This window comes from Bacillus rossius, chromosome 7 (assembly GCF_032445375.1).
Source record: "Bacillus rossius redtenbacheri isolate Brsri chromosome 7, Brsri_v3, whole genome shotgun sequence".
In the NCBI taxonomy this organism is placed as follows: domain Eukaryota; kingdom Metazoa; phylum Arthropoda; class Insecta; order Phasmatodea; family Bacillidae; genus Bacillus; species Bacillus rossius.
In genome coordinates, this window is record NC_086335.1 from 14581922 (window position 1) to 14609017 (window position 27096).

The 27096-nt window shown below is 34.3% G+C and overlaps 1 protein-coding gene across 1 annotated transcript in view; it reads left to right on the forward strand.

The window, feature by feature from the left end:
- LOC134533684 (sodium-coupled monocarboxylate transporter 1-like) overlaps positions 1-22291 on the forward strand; it is a 99063-nt gene extending 76772 nt beyond the window's left edge. The window contains exons 9-13 of the mRNA XM_063371239.1: positions 1625-1734; positions 4526-4712; positions 11419-11505; positions 19919-20079; positions 21835-22291. Of these exons, the coding sequence (XP_063227309.1) occupies positions 1625-1734; positions 4526-4712; positions 11419-11505; positions 19919-20079; positions 21835-22105 (816 nt within the window). The 3' untranslated portion in view covers positions 22106-22291. The remainder of the gene's footprint in view (positions 1-1624; positions 1735-4525; positions 4713-11418; positions 11506-19918; positions 20080-21834) is intronic.
- The last annotated feature ends 4805 nt before the right edge of the window (positions 22292-27096 follow it).

Genomic DNA, 27096 nt, shown 5'->3' on the forward strand with positions numbered 1-27096 from the left:
ATGTTTAATATTTGTTTTCCTAGCATAAAAAGTATAGATTATCAATATGGCAGACGTAACGATTATAACAATTATGTGTGATTCAAGATGGAGGCCTTAACTAAACGTGCAATGATGACGTCATAAACATCCAAGATGGAGGTTGTAAAGAAAATTGCAACGTTTCTTGAATCCAATATGGTAACCGTAAAGTATTGTAAATCGGTTTTTTAAATAATATTTTATTATTTTTTATTTATTAATTTTTTTATGAATTTAAAATTTTTTTTTTTTAGATTTCCTTGCATAAAAATTACTGATTTTGAATATGGTGGCCTTTACAAAAATTGCAATGGTAAGGTCATCATTGAAGATGGAGGGTATGAGATAAGAAATTATTTTTGTATATTTTTAGTAACGGTTTTGTTAATATATTATAAATATATTGCTTGTTTACTCTCACCGGGAATCGAACCAAGAATAAAAATCGATTCAGTAACTTTACATTTGAAGTAAGAAAAAAATTTTAAAATATTTTTTGGAAATTTTTTGGAAAATTTTGGTCGAAAATTAAAGAATTTGAATTTTATTGTCAAGGTCAAGATAAAGGTCCTTATATCAGCGTTGTATGGCGGCTTACGTTTAGGAGTCCTAAGCAATTTTTAGGAATTTATGTTCTTTATAAGGCAGAATTATTTTTAAGTTTCTCGAATTACAAATTTTTTATTTTTTCAAGGAATAAAACGGGAAATTTTCCCGTTAATGAATTTTGAGTATTTTTTTTAAACTGAAAAATTTTGCAGTTTTTAGAAAATATTGGCCAATTTTGAAGGTTAAGGTCAAGGTCATTCAAGATGGCCGGTGACACGTCACTATCTAAACACGGAATTCCTGCTCTCGGCTCTAAAGCCTAGAAGCCTGGGCCAGTATCCCTTTTTCTATACTATTAAAAAAAAACATTATATTTTTATCAGTTTGAAATGACTTTGTCAGTAACGAGACATTTTTATACTATTTAATTAGTAAAAAAAATTATATCACTTATCATTATTGTCACATTCATTCCGCGATAGAAAATGTTGTCATGTTAAATGTAGGTAGATTATTCATTCATTCTTATAATGAGTTTGTACCTACAATGTTTGCAAAATTGATAAAATAAGTTTTATTAATAATTAAAATAAAAAATAAAAACTCTTTCCTTTAAAACTATTTAGTAAAAGTTAAACTCAATTCGTAAAAAAAGATGTTTATTTAAGTCTATAGGAGTATATACAATTATATATCTTTATATAGACTTTGTTTTGCATTGCAACTTTGTCTACAATAATAAACGGTACTTTTATTGGATTATGTCAATTAATGAAGATAAATATAAAAAAATTTCCACGGCATCCCCACGAATTCGTACACACTGCAGAAAGGTTATTTATATTTATGCCATGAGTTTGTAGTCATCAATATATATTAAATTTTATTATAAACATTAAATTATATCAGTTAATCACGGCAAAGCATTTGGTTCCGAAATGGAAACAATTTTTTAAAAAATTATGGTATTATTAATAAAAAAATATTTGTTCTACAAAAAGCAAATTATTTATACTTTAAAATAATTATTTTTTAACTAAACTTTTTTTTTCAGCAAGTGAATAAAGCCGATCAAATTCTTCCCTTCTTCACGATGGACACAGCTTCTCACTTGCCAGGACTCCCGGGATTGTTCATTGCCGGAATTTTCAGTGCTTCACTCAGGTATGATATCAATTTTTACATTTATAATTTTATGCAGTGCTGTGTTATATATTTTACACTGCCTAATCAGAGTTCAATCGGAATCGCATTTTGTTTTTTTTTAAATGTGGTAATCAGGAAAATAGAGATCTTCAATTTATGTGAAACTTGATTCGTCGTTACCTTGTTCCGGATGTCTTTATATGAAATAGCACGTGAAAAAGTTATTTTAAACAAACAAATCACTGAAGTATAATACAATTAAAAAACGATAGATTGTTTTTTTCCCTAAATTGTGCACTACTGAAGCCAACGTAGTTCAGAATATAAAACTAGTAAATGGTTAGTTCCGTAAAAAAATTATTTCTTTTTACAGACGCTTTTATTTTAAATATACTTATTAATACATTTTAATTTATGTTATGACATTGAAACAATCAAAATAAATATATTTTTTTAACGTATCACATTATCTATGTATACTTACAATCCGAAACTGTTCATCATTTTTTTACTAAAGTAACTTATTTAATCATAAGGGAGACATATTACTTAGTTTTTTTTATTTAAATTTTTACAACATTTTACAGTTTTATCTGATCTTACATAATTAAATTTCCTAAGGTTTTTATTAATATTTTTTGTTGTTTTTTTATTTTTATTTATTTTTTGTTGTTTTAGGTGTTTGTATTTATTTTAAAGAGTTTTTCTAAGTCATTGTAATTATTACATTTCTGTATTTATATTTTTATTTTTAAGCTTAATTTAATTCTATTGGTTCTTACTTTTATTTTACAAAACTTATACCTTAAAGCTTCACTGTACACTATGTTGGCAGTGGTATTTGTAAGTGATAACAAAACATTGATTTTCAGGAGATCCTACTCAAAAAAGGACAAAATATAATTGCCCATGAGAGAAGTACTCTTTTCTTAGGTCGATGCCAACAATCGAAAACGTTTGTCCCTGTAATTTAATTTATCGTAATGGCAGGAAACTGTAACCTTTTCAAGGATATAGGAAAATCTGTCGGAATCATCGGGATTCGCGTAATGAGAGCGAGCTGTCCGGCCGCATTCCCAGTGATGATTGTTGCTACAATCACATTGTCTCGTAATTCCTTTATCAAAAGTCTTGTGCCATTACACATACTGGGAGGGCTTTAATTTCTCTATAGAATATTGGAAGTACCTCCTTTTAATTTTAGTTAGTGGGGTGGAAAACCGGCAGGATTAAGGGAATTTAAAAATTATTGTGGGTAGTGCACTGTATCTTCGATGTTGCACACGGTGTCAATAGATTTATAACATTTAAAATCACCCGGAACTTTTTCCATAATCATTATATTTATCTTATTTACTGAGTCGTTTCTCGGTGACACTATCGCCCTCGAACAGAGCCAATTGAAATTTCTTTCTGTGAGATTTTCGATGTCAGGAAAGATTGTGTCTATCAGAATTTCTAGACTGTTAACAGTTTGAGCTAATTCATTGTCCAACAATACTTGGGGGCTATGTAAAATGTTGAAAAATGTAAATAAAAAATACTAAGTAATATGTCTCCCTTAAGATTAAATAAGTTACTTTAGTAGAAAAAGATAAACAAATTCGGATTGTAAGTATACATAGATAATGTGATACTGTGTTTAAAAAATATATAAATGAAACAACAAAAAAATATAAATAAAGGTAAAAATATAAGAAAAATCACGTGTGAAGCCAGGACGGGCCACTAGTGACTTATTAAATTCGTTATATCTTTTTATTGGAATAGCTTATTTGAACAATTCAAAAAGTAATCTACACGAATTTAAACAGTCTTGAAAACAATATGATTTATTTGGATAAGGATTTAAACAGAAGTATGAATAACATGGTCTAATTTTGGTCGGTATTTCTATTAACTTTTAAAATGTAAAAAGTAGTTATTGTGACATAACGATAATAGTTGGACATATATTATCGCGAATTTTTTTAGATATTGATATGTTCTTGTATATTGTAGAACATACTTTTGTTCTATCATCAATAGTTTCCGCAGTGCATGTGACGTAAGATGTTTTATGGCATTTTTTTACACCTTGGGTTACGTTACTAAAGTTTTAGTAAGGATTCCTTATCTTTTCTAGCAATAAATATAGCCTATGTTACTCAGGGTGAATGTAGCTTTCTAATGGTAAAAGTTTTGAAATTGGCACAGTAGTTTTTGAGTTTATTCATTACAAACATACACACAAAAATACAAATCTTTCCTTATAATATTAGTTTAGATAAAACGCTGACATGAAAAATTCGTTTCAGCAGATTTTGCACTGGAAATTCCCCAAACACAAACTGTGCAAGATTATAAAAAATATTCAGAATTAACTTATTTTAATAAGTATTGTTTCTTTTTTGTAATATTATTATACACTGATATTAATCCATGCTTTACTACATAATTATATAAATTCGTCACTATACAAATCCTGTTGTTTAACCAGTATAGCAAAAAATATCTCATCGAAACCAGTTTTTTTAAGTTCAAGAATTATGCCAAAACAGTCAGACAAACAATCTTACAATTTTTTTAGTATTATTTAACTTACAAATATGTTGAAAAATTATTTTCGCTGGCTATGTTAAATATGTTTATAAATTCAATGTTTCAACTTTTCACCTTGAGCAATTGCATTATCAATATAGATATATTTTTGCAGAAATAATTTGAATATTTTCGCCACTATTATTCTATCTAGCATAAGATTATTTTCTTTGATTAATAAATTATTAAACTCTATTTTTAAAAAATTACTAAAATATTGGTTTTCCAGCACACTTTCAAGCAATTTCAACTGTTTATCCGCAACTATAAGTGAAGACTTCGTTTATCCATGGATAAAAGGCAAAGTATTTGAGAACCGGATATTTCATTTCGTGATGAAGATTACAGTAATCGTTGCAGGGCTTTCTTGCATCCTGTTGGTAATTGTCATTGAAAAAATGGGAGGAATTATAAAGGTTAGTATGTGGATCCTTAAAATCAAAAAACATTTAACTTAAGTTTTTCATCAGAACGAGTAACGAAGTAACTTGGTTATAAAGTATCATAAAAAAGAATTTTAATTATATTTATATATGACCAATCGATGATTCGGAACTACCATGTAGGCCTGACTACAATAAGACCAAGAATTCAGAACTATATTCTCTTAAAGTATGTTAGTAATGTTAGAATTATTTAAGAGAATACAAAAAAAAAATGTTATTAACAATCGATTTTGAGATTAAAATGGTCTGATACGCAAACTTATCAAACAATAGAGTCTTAAAAATTATATCATTTTTTCATTATTCACTTTGATGCGCATTCAAATTGCAAACTCTTAACTATAGTAATATACCATTTTGGTGGAATATAGACCAATAGCACAGGGAACTTGTATCAGCTTTAGTGTAAGGTGAAAATTAGCCACTTAGCATTTACTCGCAATTTAAATATCCTTTTATGGTAGAGGCATTTCAAATAAGCTTCGTAAGTGCATTTTTTAATGCCAGTTAAAGTTAGATTAACTTTTTTTAGATAGAAGATTGAAAACTAGCTTATCGTTATCGATTCAGAGATATATTGTATATGGAAATTAAATAAATTTACTCGTGGTTTTTATTGTATCCATCAGTTTTAAATTTAAATAATGATCAGATGAGGCTATTAATGTGAATTATATTACTTCCCACTAGTGATGTTTTAATGAAACATGTTAAAAATATATCACTGTAATACCTGCAACTAGTAAGCATTTAGCGTGTATTTATATCACTAAATACAAGAAATCTAAAAACAAAGTAATAACTTCTTAGGTAGTAATAATATTTTGTCAAATGTATTTTCCATTAGTTTTTTTTAAATAACAAAGTGCTAACTATTTTTAAGATGTTGACTATTATCTACGAAAAAAGCCGCATATTACTACTAAGGTAACTGGTCAATTTTAGAATGATAAATTTCTTACAACGCATAGTTTCACACCAAATACAAAACCAATAGTTTTGGCAGCTATTTCGCAAATATTACATTTTACATAGCGTGAAGCATTTAAGTCTCAACTGGTTTTAGCTTAATTTATTTTAATTAAAGACCTTTTGTAAAATATTTATTTCAAATTTTCTTAAAAATATTAATAAATATATTTGATTTAATTACATATACGTAAACATATATTTAAAGTAGACTAAAACCAGTTCTTGCCATACATGTGCATTTTTTTACTATCTTATTTTAAAAAGTTCTCAGTTTCGATAGTGCAAAGTTTAGTTTTTCTAATGTTAAGGATTTTAAAATATTATAAAAAAAAATCGCATTGAAAGACATAAATAATATTCCGTCAAAATTTTATATTTTTTAATATCTTAAATGTACTACATGACTCCATTGTGCATATATATTACCAGGAAGAAAATTACGGACTGTTTTACGCATGCAACTTCATTTTTCCAGTCTATGATTATTTATTTCTACATGTGCTTTATGTAAAGTTCTATGCCATTTAGAACCAACGTGTTTAATATGAAAGCTGTAATATCAGCTTTGGCCAAATATTAAAAAATTCATAATGGAAATTCTAACCCCACTTAAATTGTAATGTACATTAAAGTACATGTAAAATGTCAGTGCATGTTAATATAACAAAAATCTACCGTGAGTATCTGTCAAGTTTTCAGCCTGATTGAACGCAAAGTTCAAACAGACTACTAATTAACGATGATTAGTTTGCAAGATGAGCGTGCACGTAATAATATGTATTGCCATTTAGTTATTGGAATAGCAGAGAGATAAAGTGTTCTCAAAGTGTTTAGCGAAGATCATAATTTGATTCATTAAAATGTTATTATAAAGTATTTAACAAACGGGGCACCCACAAGTGTTTCAGTATCAAAACTTACAAGCATAACAGCTTGATTTGAACAGTACAAAAAACAGGTGAGATTGCACGTATTAAGTGCGACAAAAATCGCCAGATTAAGAGGGTTAACACAACTCAATGAGAAAACACAGGGTACATAAAAATTTTCGCTGTTATACGGACTACAAATGTCATTGTAATACGTTACAATGAATACAAAAAAATTGCACAAATATAAACGAGACGCGTCACGAAAAACCTAACGGGTGGTTCTGTGCAGCGGGCAGGTGGCATACATTCGGCAAAACACGATATAGGCTCGCACAAGAGACAAGTTTAAATTACAGGGCAAAGAGACAAACAAATTTAAGCAAAAATAATTACGTGCCCACAAAAAAAAAGCGAAGAAACCTATATCGGTGTGGCACGAGAGGATGGTCACTTTACAAGGAAACAAAATAAAAAAAATATCATCAACGTGACGATGCAATCCACAGTCAAACGCAACTGGCAGCATGGCGTGACACAAAATTACAGCCCAAAGAGCCCGAATACAGTAAAAGCTCATGCATAATTACGCATTGGCGAAACAACGTGTTACAATCTGAGCATGGCCACATCGTACAACAAACTTACAGTTACTGTGTCGTGCATGAAGTTAACGTTATCGCCGATACTGACCAGAGATCTCCCAACTGCAACCTAATGACCGCGAAGACCGTAGCAGACAGAAAGAAAAACAGACAGGAACAGACAGGAACAGATCCGAGTTGCCGCCAATTTTTCGTCATTGGTTAATCCCTCAGCGTGGGGGAGGTACAAGCCTTTTTAGGGGATCTTGTTCTCCCATTTTGTAGTCATAAAGATGTTTATGGTAAGAGGCATCCCCAGCAGTCGTTGATTACAGGCAAGTATGTCGCCACACTTAGTCCAGGACTGAGAATCCCTTAAATACAAGTGGCACAGAGGGCGCTAGTGCTGCGGCGGGGAAACAAAACTGTTGGAGAAGGAGAGGGGTTGCGGAGGAGGAAATATACCAACCGAACAGTCGTAGCGGAGGCGAAGGAATCACCTGACTATGCGGCCAATGCATGAAGCACATGCTTCAAGTAAATAACAATTCAATAACTACAAATGCCTTAAAAATCTAAGATTATCACATTCTCACGTAATTATTATTTCATTAAAACCACATTATAACTAATGAAAAAATGTACATTGTATTTATAGACTGATGCGTGTGGGGCCGCCTCTTCACCTGGATTTCCAAATCTTGTATTTTAATTTTACGAAACTTTAGCGTAACTCATTTTTCATGCTGTAATTTTAGCTGTTATTGGTAATTTACAAGACTTTAAGGGGGTGCCTTCCATTTCAGGGCAAGATTTTATATTTACATTAATTACAGATAAACTTGTAGACTTTTTCAATTGATTATCTTTCACGGAATGAAAAATATACACAGCTTATACTTTTTGTAGAATTAGCTGCCAAAGTAACATTTTCAACGCTTTTGGGTTGTACAAATAAGGAGAATTTCATTTATTGCAAAACTGAAACTTTTTTGGTTTAACTGCTATGCCACTGGATACTTCAAGAAATGGTTTGAATTTCTTTCAGAAACTATTAATTAATTTTACCTGGCATTTCAAAATTCTCAAATTTGTTACTATTTTGACAGCCAAGAAACATGAAGCGAGTTTTTGTGAAAGAAACGCAAACCATATCATGAATTAGCAGCTAATCATGCATAACGTATGAGCTTTATATATTTTTCATTTCGTGAAAGTAAAACAATTGAAAAAGTCTAAAAGTTGATCAGTATAAATATAAAATATAAAATCATGACCTGAAATGGGAGGCACTTCCTTAATACTGCGCTATTTTTAAAACTTTTTTAAATAGCTTTACAGTCATTTTAGTGTTTGGTAAATTTTAAAGGCGGCAGTTTAGATTCTCGTGATAAATTTTTCGTTCCTGAGAGGTGTGCCACTTATTTTGAACGTGTCACATTGTTTTGCGTGGTTGTGCCAACTGCTGCGACGCTAATGCCAGAATTATGGGTGTGTTAAAAACTGGTGCACGAGAGTGGTGTGGGCATACGGGCAGAACCTCATCGCGATGCCTGAGAGAGTTCGTCGAGAGACCTGAGCGAGGCAACACCTGCTTGGAGCGGGGCCCTAGATGCCCACGAGCGTGGAAGGGCTGTTACATCCCGGACTAAGACCGCGTGCAACGAGGCCGCTTCATCTCTTCGGCCGCACTCACGAGGCCCGCAGATTTATACATAATGTTACGATCGCGCTTGGCTGCAGTGCTTGGCGTCGCCGCGCTCGTTCGGCCTGTCTGCACCCCCTTCCACCCGCATCCTCTCCCTGGTATCTCGTGTCATACTATCTCGCTACATGCTGACCGTCGCAGCGCGCACCTGCCTCAGATCGAGTTACTTAAAGAGGCCGCACTGCGGAATAAAAGGACTCAGACATGTTTATCGGCGCGTTTTGTGGGAACCCGATGCTTGTTGCGTTTAACGGCGTTCTTTGAGCAGCCGCCGCGTCCTTCGAGGACTCACGATGCGTTTCTGGGCATTTCGACTGCGAAGGTTGCGCGATATCTCGGAGACATGCCCGATTGTTCTGGACGGGAACCCAAGGGCTATATAAGGAGGTTGGGCCGACCTTCGAGTTGAGTTCAGTGGGGAGTTCTCCCGTGGCGGAGTTTCCGGGCGATAGTGCCGCGGGTGCGGCAGAGTGGCGAAGTCCTTGGACGAAGGTTCCAGGGCAGAGAGCCTGAGGGAGTGAGTGGAGTCGGGAGTTCTCCCGCGGCGGAGTTTCCGGGCGATAGTGCCGCGGGTGCGGCAGAGTGGCGAAGTCCTTGGACGAAGGTTCCAGGGCAGAGAGCCTGAGGGAGTGAGTGGAGTCGGGAGTTCTCCCGCGGCGGAGTTTCCGGGCGATAGTGCCGCGGGTGCGGCAGAGTGGCGAAGTCCTTGGACGAAGGTTCCAGGGCAGAGAGCCTGAGGGAGTGAGTGGAGTCGGGAGTTCTCCCGCGGCGGAGTTTCCGGGCGATAGTGCCGCGGGTGCGGCAGAGTGGCGAAGTCCTTGGACGAAGGCTCCAGGGCAGAGAGCCTGAGGGAGTGAGTGGAGTCGGGAGTTCTCCCGCGGCGGATTTTCCGGGCGATAGTGCCGCGGGTGCGGCAGAGTGGCGAAGTCCTTGGACGAAGGTTCCAGGGCAGGGAGTGAGTGAGTTCAGTGGAGTCGGGAGTTTCCGGACGATAGAGTCGCGGGCGCGGCGGAGTCCCGAGTGAAGTTGCGAGCGAGTCGTAGTGTGGGATCTCGGCGAAGGGTGTGACGGCGGCGGCGGAGTGAGGCGATGGAGTCCCGCGGCGGAGACCCACGAGGGGTGCTGCGTCGAGAGTTGTGCCAGAGGTGCGGCCCAGCGAGGTGTGTGGAACGAGTGACTGGGGAATAGACATTTCTTTAAGTGTAATTAATTATTTGCCAATTTAGAAGATTATTTGTAAGTGACATGTAGTGGTAATAAATAAAACTGTGTGTGTGATAAAAATCTTTAATTGGGCTATCCTTTATGAATCCGCGGTAAATCGTAACAATAAGATATTAGCCTTTTTATTTCATTGCGTTTAAAACACGCGAGTGAGAGCAACAAATGTATCATGTTAGTTTTTGAAACATTTTGGCTCGTGTGTGATTTGGAACTCAAGAAGATACTGCAACATTCCTTTACTGCTCTCAGCTGCGCGGTGGGTTACCAAATATATTCAGTAAGCTGTTCTTTCGTCTAAGACTCCCACGGTTATAAAAAATGTAATTTGGCAAACTAAAATTATGAATTTTCTTAAAACACTTGGAACTACAACTGCATTTTTATTTTTCGTGCAAGCTGAACTATTCTTGCCTTTGTCGGAGCAGGAGAACTGGCGACCAACAGTGAGAATTTAACTGTGCGCACGAGGCGTGCAGTGTAAGCAGGACTTTGCACACCGCGGGCCTGGTGTATCTGTGAACTGTGTCGAGCCACGCAAACAGGCTTGCTACCGTGGCCATAGCTTAGTCGAACATTTGCGCGCTTATTATTTGGTTTTCCCTGATTTAAAGACCCTGGCATTAAGTAACTGTTTCACACCAAGCAACATAAACAGTTGGCAACTGGTCATATTTTGCTACGATCCCAAGAAAGTTGAACTTGAATTTTTTCGACACTTTGAAATAAATTTTATTTAATGTGTTGTTAACCATTGCGTGTCTAGTGCAGTGCTTAACCTTTTTCTAATATTGGCACACCTCGAAACTAAACATTGATTTGCAGTAGATGGATTTTAAGTACTGTAGGGCCAGTGTAGAAATTATGACTAAGATGTTGTGTATATAATTATTTTTTTTATAATTCTGCAATTTTTACCGGCGTTCCCATTGTTACTCAGTCGTTCTAAGCACCTCCTTTTAAAATTTAAACTCCTCAAAATCTCTGAAGTAATTTATTACTGATGATTCATAAAAATTCCCTCTGTGATATTTTGATTTTCATTATTGAGATTTAGGAATTATTGTGTAATACAATTTTTGCACTTTTGCGTTTTAGATCAATATTTTAATTTTTATACCAAAAATGAGGCTTCTAGACTACCAACAAAATTATTAAATATTTTTAATATTTTTAAAGAATTACTTTCTCTTTTTATTGCGCTCTGGGAAGGCAAAATTTTAATGACTTGTGTAGAAAAAAAGTTACATAATGTAAGGAGGAATATTATGCCAAGATATGCGGTATTGTTTTGATGTTAAGTATATTTTGGTTCCTAACAGGTTTCATCAAGCACATCAGGTGTAACATCAGGAGCCCTCTTGGGCATGTTCGTGCTTGGAATGTTTTTTCCGTGGGCAAACAACAAGGTAATGTTCCATTAGTTTATATTAATAGAATAAATCTGTCGCCATTCGTTAAAGTGCTACAAATGTTTTTACAGTGGTTGATTTAAGAAACACATTTTTTAAAAAAAGATTGGAATTATGTTATAATTAATGCTGAAGCAAATATATCACTAATTTTTTGTGGGCAGTTTAATGCAATTTATTTCAGAGTATATCCTTTAGATTTTCACACCACTATTTATAATAAAGCATTAATAATTATTTAAGGACAAATCGTTTTTCACACCTTCTTATAACACATCATCTAAATATTAATTAATATTTAAGGAGTAAATAATTCAGAAAATGCACCTATGACGGTACTAAAACATGTTGTTCTCAAACCAAGTGTTCTGACAGTAAACGTCAGCTAGACATTGTGCTAGCTAAATTAAATTATGTGTGGAAATTTGTGGAACCAATAATGTACAGAGACGTTAGTTCCAGATTTATAGAATAAAATATTTTTTTATTGATAGGGTTAACAATAGAGTGAAGAAAAGGAACATAATTATGTGACGCACACTACCGTAAAGATGTCTGAAAACTGATAAAAATATTATTTTATGAATTTAACAACTGACATGATACAATTCAGTCATTGTTTTGACTTTGGTGGTACGCAATGTGGTCCAAATCGCTTCTCTTTATACGGAATGTGAAATGACGTTTGATGCAATTTTATTAACGTTGTTTTTTTAATTCAGTAATTTGCAATTAATTATTCAAAAATAGCTGTTTAAATGAATCTGGTACTGGGAACTATTTTTTATGACATATTGGAGTCATCTAATCGTTTAAAACGTTGATTTTAAATTGGCGTAGTTTTAACGCAGAGATCTTAAAAGTCTTCTCCATCCGGCGCCCATATTGTCCTGAAGTGCTGCAGCGCAACTGTTAATATTCCGCTCTAACAGTGTATCTAGTTAGGCATCCGTCCAGTCTATGACGGCCTACGTACCACTGTATATATGCAAAATCGTTATAGAGAACTATATTCCACGACGCAACCAGTTGGAATAAAATTAATTTGGAAATCTACAGCTGAGGTAAGCTGTACCAGCCATTGTTGAAGGTAAATGAGAATACTTACCTACTAAATGCCACGTATATTACTACTGTGTTTGAAAATTTCTGACTACTATGATATTTTTATATTGAAGATTAAGGGCTAGTTAATTAAAATATGTAACGTTTTATTCACTCTGTTAGTAATAGTGAAACATTTATTTTTGGTTATTATAACAATCACTATCATTATTGTCTGGAAATAATGTGCTATTTCATGATAACGTATTGTTCTGGTACTTGTTTGTTGTAAACCGAGCTAGGTACAACACAAAAGCTTTGTATGAGCACATTCATAAACATTTCCCCCAAAAAGCCTTCCCAATACGTAATACGTCCACATAAGTACTAACACGGGTCCAGTAACAATTTACAATTGATCGAAATCATAAACAAGGAAAACTCATATCATTTGTACAATTATTTTACCTAATAAATAAGCATAGATAAACTATAAAGTAATAATACGAATAGTATATAATAGCCTGAGCAGGCGAAGGAGGCGGAGTGTGGAGCTAGGAGCAGGTCAATGAACGACCCCTGATGTCACGGCGACCATCTTGGACTCAAAATCCCCAAAATGTTTCCAAATAGACTCAAAAGTCCTCAAAATTCCTAGAAATTTCCCCATTCGAAGAGAAAGAAAAACATTTTTGGGAACATTTCCTGTTTTTATTCCAGAAAAATTTAAATATTGGAATTTTTCCCAAAGAGTTTTATAGTCCCGATGGGCAAGCCTCCAATAAGACTTTGGGGGGATCTTTACCTTGACATTTGACCTTGAAATTTGACATTGACCTTGACCTTTAACTTTTATCTTGACCTTGACATTTAACTTGACATGACCTTTGAAATTTACCTTGACATTTACCTTTGACATTGGCCTGGAACTTTGACCTTGACTTACACCTTTAAACTAAGAAGCCATCTTGGATTTTTTCAATTTTACACCAAGCACCCTACTCCCTAATATCGCAATTTTCTTTATGGTCACCATTTTGAAAATCCGTAATTTTTGTGCTAGAAAATTGGGAAATGTTTTTAAATTATTAAAGAATTTAATAAATAATATTTGAATTTCAAACGCACCTCCTTTTGAACCCGACGAGGTCAATCGATTAAAAATTACAATGGATCGTTTCTTCACGGAAGCCACCGGCAGACTGACCTCCCACCACTAATGCCAAGGAAGATATTACGTTCACTCAGTATGACGTCATGGCGGGCATCTTGTTTTCGTCGTTTGGAAGCCAACATCTTGGACCCGACATATTATTTTCGTCTATGAGAGTGTTGCTGCAATATAAATTTAATTTTTACCCACTGGAGTGCAGTAATTTTTTATTGTAAGGGCACCCACCATTTTGAAATTTGTCCACCATCTTAAAAATATGTCATCATTAGGCTATAAATTTGAAACAAATTCAAAAAAATATCATAAAATTTACATACTAAAATAACGATTGATTCGATCGATATCCGTCCTTGATATGATCCTTGTTTAGAGCAATAAAAGATAATGTGATAAAAACTACCAAAAAATACAGTTTCGAGAAAAATTACATAATTACAAATAAAAAAATTATTACAGAATTTTTTTACAAGTACAAAAAGAATTACAACCTTTTCTCGATGTCTACAATACCTTCTTAGAAGGCGATGCGAGTCATTTTAATGACTTGACATGCGTTTTCAGGGTATCATCACATGACAATAAATTAACCAGCCACGAGAATTCGGTGGCTAGGCACACCTATTCAGCGGCCAGGAACGCACATGTAGTAAGTGGCAAGTCATATCAAGTTGATGGTCAGACATGTATATTCAGTGGCCAGGCACATAATCGGTAAGCAGACAGGTTTTGATGTAAGCTATGCGTGTCAGTCGGTTCGGACAGGCACGCACAACCAGTCGGTTGGATAAAAACGTCTAGCAGGTTGACAAGGTACGCATTTCCAGTTGGTGGCCAGACCACTTCCAGTTGGTAGCTATATGCATCCAATATGTGGTCAAACACATCCAGTCATTAAATAAGAGGTATTTTTCGTTGATACTGGGCAAACAAAATCATGTGCATAGACCAAGCAAGCGTCTCTGAACCACGAGGCCATTTCATGTACAATGTTAGGTGTAAAGGCCAAGCGTCTCAGGTCTCGTCTCGTCTCGTCGATAGGTGACCAACATTATTATCAGATCATGTTCTATGTCAGGCGTATTGACCAGTCGTCTCCAAACCACGAGGCCAATCATGTGCTGAGTAAAGACTAATCGATGCATATTCAAAAAAAGTTTGCATATTCAGAAAATAAAGCACATTCATCAAAAAAGAAGCAAATATAGAAGAAGAGTCGACAAAAAAGAAGCACATTTAACGTAAAGGATGTAGCTTTCGACAAAAATTCAACCAAGTAAGATACGATCTCTTCGCAGGGATACGGCACCGGGCAGCAGTAGTGATGTCATAAAATGATTCACTTATTTTCTTTAGGCCTAGTTTGAAGGATAGAAAGGTGGCCATGATTATGTTTGAAGTATAAAGTTTGGGAATACAACATACTTAAAAAATGAACGTTACATTTATCGTCAACAGGCATGGGCTTATTTCATTTCTCGGTCTTTTTAAATGAGATAACACTTCACATAAGAAACAGCCCTTAAACGGGCATCATGAATAATATATATGGTACGAAAACAGGCAGGCATAATTATGTAGTGTACAAAATATTTAGGTAAAGAGATTGAAGCATTGTAAATGTAAAAGGAATGTATATATGCAAACACCACTCTAATCATATAAATTAATTCTTAAATATTCCATACCAATGTACGAATATGCCAATGCGCGCAAAGCAACGTCCACTCAAGGTCATCGGCGGATGACTTGCACATGTTGTGATTGAGTTAGGAAGCTGATGTGAGGGAGAATGGAACCAGAATTCTAGATTATCATACATACACAATAATATATATAAGTACAATAATACTCCAGGGGTAAATACCGATGAAAACTGAGTTCAAAATTAAATTGATTAACCATACATACACTATGCACAACAAAGTATAGGTATGCAAGATGTGTAAAATATGGCATGCATATCTTAGACTTAGAATAAGTTATATCTACTAGGTATCAAACGCACGCTTCTTATGACCGAGAATCATATCAATATCAATATCAATATATATATACATACATTTGTGTGTGTCTGTGTGTGTTTGTGTGTGTGTAAGCGTACACCAGTAGAACGAGTTTGAGCCAATAACAAGAAAACGTGGCAGAATATCTCGACAAATTAGAATCTCTATACGTAAACATGTAACTTATAAACTATTAGCAACAAATCCCGTTTAAAGCAAAAATTTACGTGCCAAGACACAGACAATTGAGTGGCACACACACAATTATCACATTTAACGTTAAAATTACTCATAGGCGCCACCCATAAACATATGAAAACCTCAAAGCAACACAAAACAAAATTCACATCAATGATTCACATTTATGGCATACTAGCATACTATCAAAATACAAAAGACAAACGTGTAAATTGGCCTACGCAAAACCACGTGGAGAAGACGTAAAAAGTAATAAAGCACAAGCGAGCTCAACGAACATATAACAAAGATTGAAGCGTGTCCATGACACAAGAAAAAAGTTACTTAATAATTCTTGTTTCCCTCAATAATGAATTCGCACAGTACAACAGACATGAGTTGCATGCATGCGCTTAGTCTAATAGTAGAAAAAACTAAAACGCCTATAACAAAAGTCATAAAGCGACATTTCACTGACAGAAAGCCCTGCAGCAGTTCAAAACATGTGCAATTGAAACTAAAAGGCCGCGTAACGAATAATCTTATACGAACATGGCTTTAAAAATAATTTTCACAAAAGAAGTTAATTTAGACACTGTTTTATACACGATGATTCTAATGTCTAATCAAACGATGTTTATACTAACTGCAAGAACATGAAATTTTCATAACGACAAATTGTCTAACTGTATTTAGTTTACATGACGGCTCCTAAAGACAGAAACAACAGGTAACAAAACGACTGATAAATTTTAAAAGAAGACTCAAATTAGCTCTGCAGGAGCTTATATAGACCCAGACCTAAACTAGTTCGCTTGCGCGGAGGGAAAATGCAGGGGAAGCAATGCGCACGACATATTAGCACACGTATCGATTCAGAAAAAGCCTTAGTGGAAGGAGAGGGGGTAAACGTAAAGGTAACCTAAAGGAAGTGGAAAAAGGGGAAGAAAGGCACGCATGAAAGCTGATAGACGAAACGTCCGTTTCAAAACTTAATGTATTTTCCATATACAATTTAAAAAAAAAGAATTCTACTTCATCAACCAAAATACGAACATAAACTTTATCCATAGCATCATATTATAGTAAGCACGTTATCTTCTTTATTGTGCATAGGCTTCAAACCGCTAGTTACAACTTAACGCGAATGTCACCAAAATGTATAATGTATTGTACGACACAATATATAAATTAAATGATGAAATGATTTTGACATAAATGAGATTTTAAATGTATTTAAAAATTCCAGTAACAAATATCCTCTACCAAACACCACTGTTCTCAAGAATGTAAATAAATATACAAATATTCTCTAACCATACACACACATACACAGATCAAATTTATGCTTTTAAACAAATATATCTTACCAAGTTTTCTTATTTAAACTGAGCAAAAAATAAACTTTTTTATGTTTTTGGTTGTAAAGCAACGAACAGTCACTAAGTAACTTGCCCGCCCAAGCCCATGAAATCGTTTTCTGCCCCAAAAGAAAAGAAAATATTAAATAGAATTTCCGCCCAAAAGCTTTTTGCAACAGGCTAATTGATTCTGCTTGAGTCAGCTGTTAATAGAAAAAATGGCAACAGAAAGTATATATATTGAATCATTCTGCAATATCTTGGAATCAGGTAGTAATTCTTATGGTCTCGTGTTTGAAGTTTATGATAACTGTCACACACTCTCCTCTTCACTAGTGCAATGTTAATGTCCCCTCAAAATAACTTTGGGAGACTGGTAGATCTTTTAGTTTAAAATGCAAAAGAATAACAAATACGATTTCGTTTATATATCTGTGCCTCTATATTTATTTTACCAACAAAACATGATCTCAGCTAACAAGTTAAAAAGTAACTTAACTTACATATATGCTTTGCCAAATATATTAAAATTATATTATTGGTTATATTAAAACTATTTTATTTTAAGAATGGGTCAGCCCTTATTAGAATTTTTATAATAAAAGCTTTCTTTTTGGCATAGTTAAACTGAATCAGAAACAATAAAGATGAAAGTAAACAATCCCAGAGTTTTAATTTTAGTGCTTAGAGTTGTTAGCCCCGTAAGTAATAGTTTCGGATGTTCTTGTCTCTTCAACGCAGTAATCTTATTGTCACGCTGTAGACACCACTGAGAAATGGGAAGCATGGAGATTTGAATTTATCTGGACGAAGGTGATGTATTACAGGCTTCAAGGGCGCCTTAGCCGTCCTGCGTCCCCAAGGAAGAAAGCGGGGATGTGGTCGCCATGCCCGCTCCAAGCTCTTGAACCCTGTCTGTGAACAAGTCCAAATCCAACATGGCCAGAACTGGTTCACAGACAGTCAGTTAATTGGCAAAAATGCCCACCAAAAACGGAGATAGTCGGGGAATAAAAAGGTTGGCAAAAACTCACCAAACAGGGAGTGGCTCCTAGCACTCCGGAAGGTAGCCCGCCAGGGTGCGAGGCGAAGACAAGCGCCGAACACACGCGGTTGCCCCGGACGTTTCCATAAATTAATAAAATTAGGAATTTGGCAAAGTATAACTAATTTCTACATGGCACACAGACTGAATAAATACTGGTTATGATAGGGATTAAGGACAACATCCCTTGACTAGCCGACTACATTTTCGTACGACGACCGACTGAAGTCTTGCTGTTTAGCTGGCGGATGATCCGAGGTGGTCAGTCTGCTTGTGCAGCGCGGAGTGCCTGTGGGGCGGCAGCGACTCTTCATTAAAAAGGTGCTTTCTTTCGAAAGAAAAGGAGGGACTTCGGCTTTCGGACCGAAAAGTTCCGAAGATTTCGAGGGGATGGTCGAGAAATACTGACTTCGATATCTCGAAGTTAATGTTAGTGGCCGATCGCAGCGCGACCTACTGGGGAGTGGTCGAACCAAGAAGAAATCGACTTGTGCATCTATCGCACAATGCGACTTCGAAAGCATGGAGCTTATGGAGGAGACTAGTGCAGCGCTCTGGTGGCTTGGAAATTAATGACGGGGCACTGCTTGTTGCGTGAGACGCCAGGGGGCAGGCGTTTAGCAGGCGTTCCAACACCCAGGGGAAATAACTCGCGAATCCACCACGAGAGGGCAGAGGCGGTACTTTCGAAGACCGAATGGCTTCGGCTGGGATAGTGGCCAGTCAGTTCCCTGGGCAGGGTTTCCTGGAAAGGCTTGTGTTGGGGGGGGGGGGGGGGGGAGTAAACTGCAAGACGGTGGGAAATTAAGCTCTACAGAGGCCATAGACGTGCCGATACGTTGGGTAAAACTTTTGCGAGTGTGCCTCTAGGTGCTGGCCTCAGGAGAGCTCCGAGAAAAATAGGCCCCTGGAAAACGCAGGGATAAGCCGTTTCGATCACGGCTCGGAGGTGAGTTACAGACGACAGTTGTGCATCCAAGCGGGGATAAAATGATACACAGGCTGACTCGCAAAGACTCGGCAAAATTAGATATAAGGCTGGGAATGGAATGGGGAGACTGCCCTGACAAATATTAAATGGGAGTGTACAAAGAGCGGAAAAAGTTTAAGTTTAAGCTGCAAAATTACTGGTGAAATTGATGCCTCAAAATTCAAATTCAAAATTGTGCCAAAAATGCTAATTGGCGGCACATAAAGAAAGGTATATATGGAGAAATATTTGGAACATAATATAATAAAAGCACATGCTACAGGTGTTGCTAGACTTAATAGCAAACCTATTTCAGCTGCAAAGCCCTACACTGGATTATTTGTAGATTTTATGCAAAACTATTTATTGGGCTGCCTTTGGCAGGCAATATGAAAACCTTTAAATTTTAAAATTTTGCTTCAACTTTATGGCTACAGGTCCAACCATTAAAGTTGAAAACCAAACTTTTAAACCAAAATTTACGATAGAAATTATGCCAACCAATTAAAGTTAACTAATATTTGAAGCCCATAAATAAACAGTAACATATACTAAGTTCGTCTATGAATTTAAATAAAATATGTATGTATTAAAATAATCAAATGCAATTTCTAAGCTGCTGTGATTTTTCGCCAGGGTTGTTTAGCTGGAAGTGCAGCTAGTCTTTTGTTCATGGCATGGATCATCATCGGTGCCCAGCTCTACAAGACTATGGGCGTAGAAAGATTCCCACATCTACCCATGTCCACTGAGGGATGTGAGGAGGTTTTCAACATCACCGTGCTAGAGGCACCAGTGTATGTGTTACTATAGCAACGAGTATATTGCACAAACTTTTGAGAGCATAAATATTAGAGAGTGAAATTTTAACAATGTCCTATTTTTCTTTATTGTAGCCACGTGAATTTACGTGTACCTATTTACTGTTATCTTAAGTCACTGTTAGAATAATGTGTTTCAGCCAGGTTTTAACAAAACCTGTTACAATACAAGCATATACAAGAATTATAATAATTCGAGACTTATACGAATGTCAGTAATATTACTTTGTATATTTTTGTTTTGTATATTTATTTTGTTTATGACAAAACTGAGGCTGATCCGTGGATTTCTTAATTGCTTGATGAAATTTAACTGACAAAACATGTTACCGGTTTTAATTCTTGAGTTACATGACACTTTTAAATGTTACGTAAAGATTAATTTCAAGTGCATTATTGTATTTTAACAATCCAGTTTATGTTTAATTTGTATGTCACTTTCAGATGGTTTCCATCCCTGAATAAAAATATAAATTTATATAATTAATATACCAAATATAATGACCATTCTGTTATAGAAGTTTGATAGTCTTTTTTGTTGAAGAAAAGTATCAGTTTTTGCTGTGCCGTTATTGTAAATTTTTGTGCTACTTTGTCAAATTGTAAGCGTTTTTCTTTTACTTTATTTTCAACCATAGCAAAAAATATTATTTTTATTAATTTTTTTTAATTTAAATAAACATAGGCTACATAGATTACCATGTTTTCAAGCTTAAATAAAATGTATTTTTTTTTTTCAATTACAAGCCCAAGTAGGATGAATCAAGTTATAATAATTTTTGCTCAGGCGAGTTTGCAATATTTCAAAGACACTTTTGGTAAAACAAGCCAGAATAGTGATTTAAATTACAGATGCCTTTTTTTCTTACACACTTGAAGTTAACGATTAAATTAATGAGTAATAAGTTTAAACATATTTTAAGTACCTATAACAACATTCTTTGAACCTTACTAAAAATGTTCTTTTGAATATCACCCTGTGTGTGCATTAATATTGTTCTAGTTACATTGTTTAATTAACTTTTTGATGCACTTAAAGAAGAATTGATCACAAAGAATTTGAAGCAACTGTTATATGGTGTAACAAAATTAAAGCTTATTTTATATGATAGTAGTTAGTAATAAGTTTTTAACACATGAAAAGCAATGGAAATCATATTTTATATTTAAACCATAAACGTTTTTACTTTACATAAACATTACAAGTCTAAGCTTTTAAAATGCAAAGAAAAAATCGGAATAGAAAAACCTATTTCAAAATAATTTTCAGAAAACCCAGAAGTTAATTTATTTTAAATGACTGTCTTAAAAAACTTTATCGCTTTCTTTTTGCTGCTTAATATGTAACTTCAGTTATTAATTGTTTGAAAAAATGTTATTATGAAAATATATATTTTTTTCCATTAATCTATTCGAAATAAAGTAAAATATATTTTGCATAATGCAGTGTCCAAAGTCATTATCAGGAAATTAAAGTAAGTGTTAAAAACTATAAAAATAAAAAAATATATATTATAATATTGGCAGGTATCAAATTCACTCATTCACTTTTGCAAAAAAAAAAAAATATGTTTTGACAGAAGCTGGTGTTTGTGCTATCTAAGTAATTTGAATACCGTGGTTTCTTTGTTGTTATTAAATTAACTTTGAGAAGATTTTTGTGTCTTAAAGGAACACGGTTCGCCAACAATTGGCCAATATCAAGTTACGCTTATTGTTTTTCTCGAACAGGCCCACCGCGCTGCCCGCAGGGATGGGTGAGGACGCCTTCGCGCTGTACAGGATCTCCTTCCACTACTACTGCCTGGTGGGCACCGCGGTGACCGTGGTGGTCGGCCTGGCCGTGAGCTGGTGCTCGGGGCTGCAGTGCGCGCGCACCGTGGACTCCCGCCTGCTGGTCTCGTTCATGAAGCAGCGCGGACACGCGCGGCCGCGGGGAGCCCTGCATCCCTCGGAGACGGAAATGCTTGCACCGATGGCGAGAAACAATTACAACAAATAATACAACTACATCTGAGGAATATTCATCGGGTTTGAAATCTTTTGGACGCATTTTATTTGGTAATTTGCCCTACTGCTCAATGAAAAATGTTTATAAAATAACGATCTATTTGTATAATATTTTATTAATCCCAAATATATTCACAAATTTATAAAGAATAAAAACTGTGACCAACAAAACAACAAACATTTGTATTTATGTTAATGGCCTTAGACATTAAAATATTTTCATGTCATTAACTATCTGGTAAATGCTGTTCCATGCGCATGTATAAATTTGGGTTTTAAGCATCATTTAAACATTTTGAAATGATATGTTTCTCTATCTTTAGAAACACTAAAGTTAAAACATAAGTCCTATCTTCAACAGCAAGAACTAATAGGATGTCTTAATGCTAAGGATATTAATATTAAAAATTTAATTTTACTGCAAGAAAATTTTGGAAAATAACGAAGGATTTATATTGTAATTTTAACGGTGTTAAAATTTGTGCAATATGTTTCCATAAAATTTACTGTCTTCAATATCATAATTATTAAAACGGTTTATATTCCATTGAACTCTTTCTCTAGACCCAGATTTGGGGGTCTTTTATTAAAAGATATCAGTAATTCTAAAACTTTATATGATCAAGATAATGTGGTTTTTAGAAATGTTGAATTCATAATAAGCGGGCAGGAGTGTCAATTATTTAAAATAAAATATTTTGATTCTTTAATTTAATCAATCAATGTTTTGTTGAAAATGAAGAAAAAATATCTTTCTAAAATAATTCTATTTTTTTTTCAGTTAAATAATCGGTTTTTAATTTCATGTAAACACAAAACAATTAATTGCACTAAACTATTTACCTAAAAGTTAATTTTATCTTACCTAACCAGTTCACATGAAGAAGTTGTGACTCTCATATAAATTGTAACCTTTGTCGTTGACACCTCGCTCAATTCGCGAACGGCTCAGTTACTTACTAATAGATCAGATTGGTGCGGTGTTGAAAGGCGAGAGCAAAGTCCAGGCAGCGCTGACAGCTGGTTCCATACCACCCGAGGATTAAAACAGGAAATGTTCCCTCAAAACGGGAATTTTTCCCTCGAAATTTTGATATTTTTAGAAATTTTGAGACATTTAGAGTCATTTTTGAGTCATTTTGAGGCCAAGATGGCCGCCATGATGTCACAGTCAAACATGTCGGTCAGCTCCTCCGACTCAAAGCCGCGAAGCCATGGCTCGGATGAACTATTATACACTACTCTTACTGTGTTAGACATTTGGAAACAGCGCTTGGCATTACCCGTGAACGGCTATCTAAGAGTGAGACGGTCTATAAAAGCAGCAGACAGCGAGCTCACCACTCTCCCCTGTGCCTGTTGATGTCATGGCGAAGCACAGGAACTGCATGGCACTTTCTGGTAGAGCGGAGTCACTGCGACGAACACTTGCTGCAACCACTTACTTAATCACCTACACATCAGTCTCTTTCGGCTGTAGGACCGTCACTTGCAAAAGGTTGGCCTTGGATAGTTTTAGGGACTCAGGTCAATGAGCTGTCAATGAATTAAAATATTCTACCCAGTAGATGGTCATTTCCTACAAGTCTATCACTGGTAAAAGATTCTATTCCACGCGGTTTTTCTAATATATCTGTTAATCTTACATATTAACGTAAAATTAAACGCCAATTTTCAAAGCGATAAAATAATTTTTTCTTTTGTTTTAAAACAAATACAATATTATTGATAAAATGTGAAGAAACTCTCAAACAATAAGCAGATGATAAAATATTTTTAAAGAAAAAGTTACATTCAGTGCTTGCACATTAAGAAAATAAAACACCATTAAAGATAAAAGTAATGAGACATATTGAATTGTATATTGTATGCTTATATCTTAAAACGATGCCTAAAGATACAGTAAAATTGTCACTTATTAATACGAAGAGTACTTAAAAACATAGGGGTATTTTATAACTTGTCCTAACAAATATACTTATTTTATAAATTTTAATTATTTCCATTAAATATTTTAAGAATAATATGGGCCAAAATAAATGTGTTTTTTACTGCGGAAACAAATAAACTTATCGTTACACAAAAAACTTAAATTTTAAATCTTTAAGTTAAATTCCATCAAAATGCATTGAAATATTTTCTCTTATAGACTGACAAAAACACATTAATTAAATTTCCTATGTCTAACATATTTAATGGAACATTAGCAAGCCAACCGATATTTTTTTAAAAAGGTATTAGGAACAATTCGTGATGTATATAAACGACTATGTTGTAGACAAAAGTAAGTATTGACTATTGAAGAAAAAATTAAATGCTCAAGCACTAAACTTCGCTTGTCAACATACACATCTGAAGAAGTTTTGTAATTTATTTTTTTGACGTGACAACGTGTAATAAATCGGTGAACGCCGGCTGAACGCACGCTGAACGCACGGAAATGTGTCCCGTAACGCACATTGTCCCACTACGGATGTGTCCCGTTATGCTCATTTTACGCATGCGCCGTATCTCTCTTCCACTCGATTGGAACAACAATGGATTTGACTTTTCAATCATGTTTTTGTGGTATGAATTATTAATATTATATAATTTAACGATCGTCTAACGATTTTCAGAAAATACGGTACGGTTATTTAAAAGTAATTTTGAATTTTCAAATACGTTTTTTTTTCGTACGAACAATGGTGTTTTACAGTTACACATAATAATTCAAATTACACCCGGGATATTATGCACAATGTTATAAAAGTATTGTAACACATTATAAATACGTTTAGTGTATTAGGGATACGTATTTGTTATAAAATCGTATTATAAAAACGAAATAATATTATTCGCCTACGGTGCTGCCATATACGGTGACGGACGCGAACCGAACGAATCGCGATATATGTCAACTGCAGCGGGAACCGGGCACTCGTTAATACATATTTTCCTTTGTTTATCGCGATGGGCGTTATTATTAATGAATTATGAATAACATTTCGTGCCCGGGGCCACAATTGCATATCATTTTGAGCACTGGAAGACAAAAACGTAAAATATTCTCGACGAATTTTAATTTAAGGTTTTCATTGCTTATTACAACAATAATTTCGGCAATAAAGGTTAATTATTCTTGCATTTTAAAAATCTGATTATAAGTATAATTTCAAGTATTTATTCTTTTATTATTAAAAAAAGTAGCATCTGTCGGCCAGTGCAGTAATAATAGGTTATGTTAGATATTTTATTACAGAATATTTATATGAAAACTTGTTCATAATTATATTTAAACGAAAAGTTAATGTTGTTCTCATTGCTTATTACAACAACAATTTCGGAAATAAAGGTTAATTATTCTTGCATTTTAAAAATATGATTACTAGTATAATTTGAAGTATTTATTCTTTTATTATTAAAATAAAAATGATTCAATTTGATTCATAAAAGTATGCAATCATTTCATCAATGTTTTGTTATGACGTCACGTAAAACTATCGTCCGTAAACCGACTTTACATACAACCAATTTTTTTAATTATTACATGTTGGCATAAAAAAAAATATTTTAGTTATATAAATATATTGTATTCAGTAAACCATTAAATAAATTATGTAAAATAATTTTTTAATTAAAAAAGGAATGTTTCTTTTAAAAAAGAAAATTTCTCTATGAATTTCAGTAGTATATGATAGTATGTCCGGGCACTGGCGCTGGCGCGTGGTGCCTGGTGCCGACCGCCATATTGGATTGAGATGTCACGGTTATCATCTTGGATGACCTTGACCTTAAACTTTGACCTTGACCTTTCACCTTAAAATTACCAAAAGTTGCCCAAAATTCCTCAAAATTCGCCATAATTTCCAGTCTTTATTTGGAAAAAAAATTCCGCCAAAAAATCTCAACAAATTTTAAAATTAAAAAAAAAACATTTTCTTTTCGAGAGAATAATTCCCGTTTGGAATAAAAATTTCCCGTTTTTAGTCCATAAAAATTCCAGTGCCTAGAAATGTCCATATATACATGTCTAAATCCTCCGATAAGCCTCTGACGTCATCATGGATTTTGACATAACCGTTGCAATTTCCGTAACGGCCGCTATTTTGAAAATCTATATTTATTATAGGATTTTAATTTAAATAAATCTAAAATTAAAAAATCAATAAATTAATAAAATTTTAATAAAAATATTTCAAAACAAATGTTGCATTTTCCCTTGCAGCAGCCATCTAGAAAATCCGTAATGTTTATGATAGAAAATCGGGGGAAAAAATAAAATTTAATAATCGAATTTACTAATAAAAATTAATACAAAAATATGAAAAAAATAAAAGTTCACTTACGCCATGGAGCTCGGAGTCGTCTTTTCAAACCCTGCAAAGAAAAAATAAAAAAAATGGCGACTGGTCCTTCCTTCACGGAAGCTATCTGCAGACTGACCTCCCACCACTTATGTCAAGGTAAATATATCGTAAGCTAGTAAGGCGTCATAACCGACATTTAAAAAATCTTTATTTATTTTATAATTTTAATGAAAACAATTTAAAATTTATAAAAAATTAATTAATTAATTTTGAATAGAAATCTTTTAAAAAACTCTTTGCACATATAGTTACGATAATCATCTTGAAGTCTAAAAAATTGTCATGTTTCGTTATGCCCACCATCTTGGATGAGTATGACGTCATCGCCACAAATTACGTTACATCCGTCATTTTAAATTATAACGTCACCGTTGCAATTTCCGTTACGGCCACGATATTAAAAAAATGAAATTTTTAGGCTAGAAATATATAAAAAAATATAAATTGAAAATTTAATAAACAAATCTTAATAGAATAATATTTAAAAAACAATCTTAATTCTTGCTGTCTTCAACCTAACCAGGTAAAAGCAAGAAAAAAATCGTCAACAGATACTTCCTCCATGGTAGCCGCAGGCAGACTAACCTCCCACCACCAATACCAAGGTATACATCGACAGCTGGTATGACGTCAT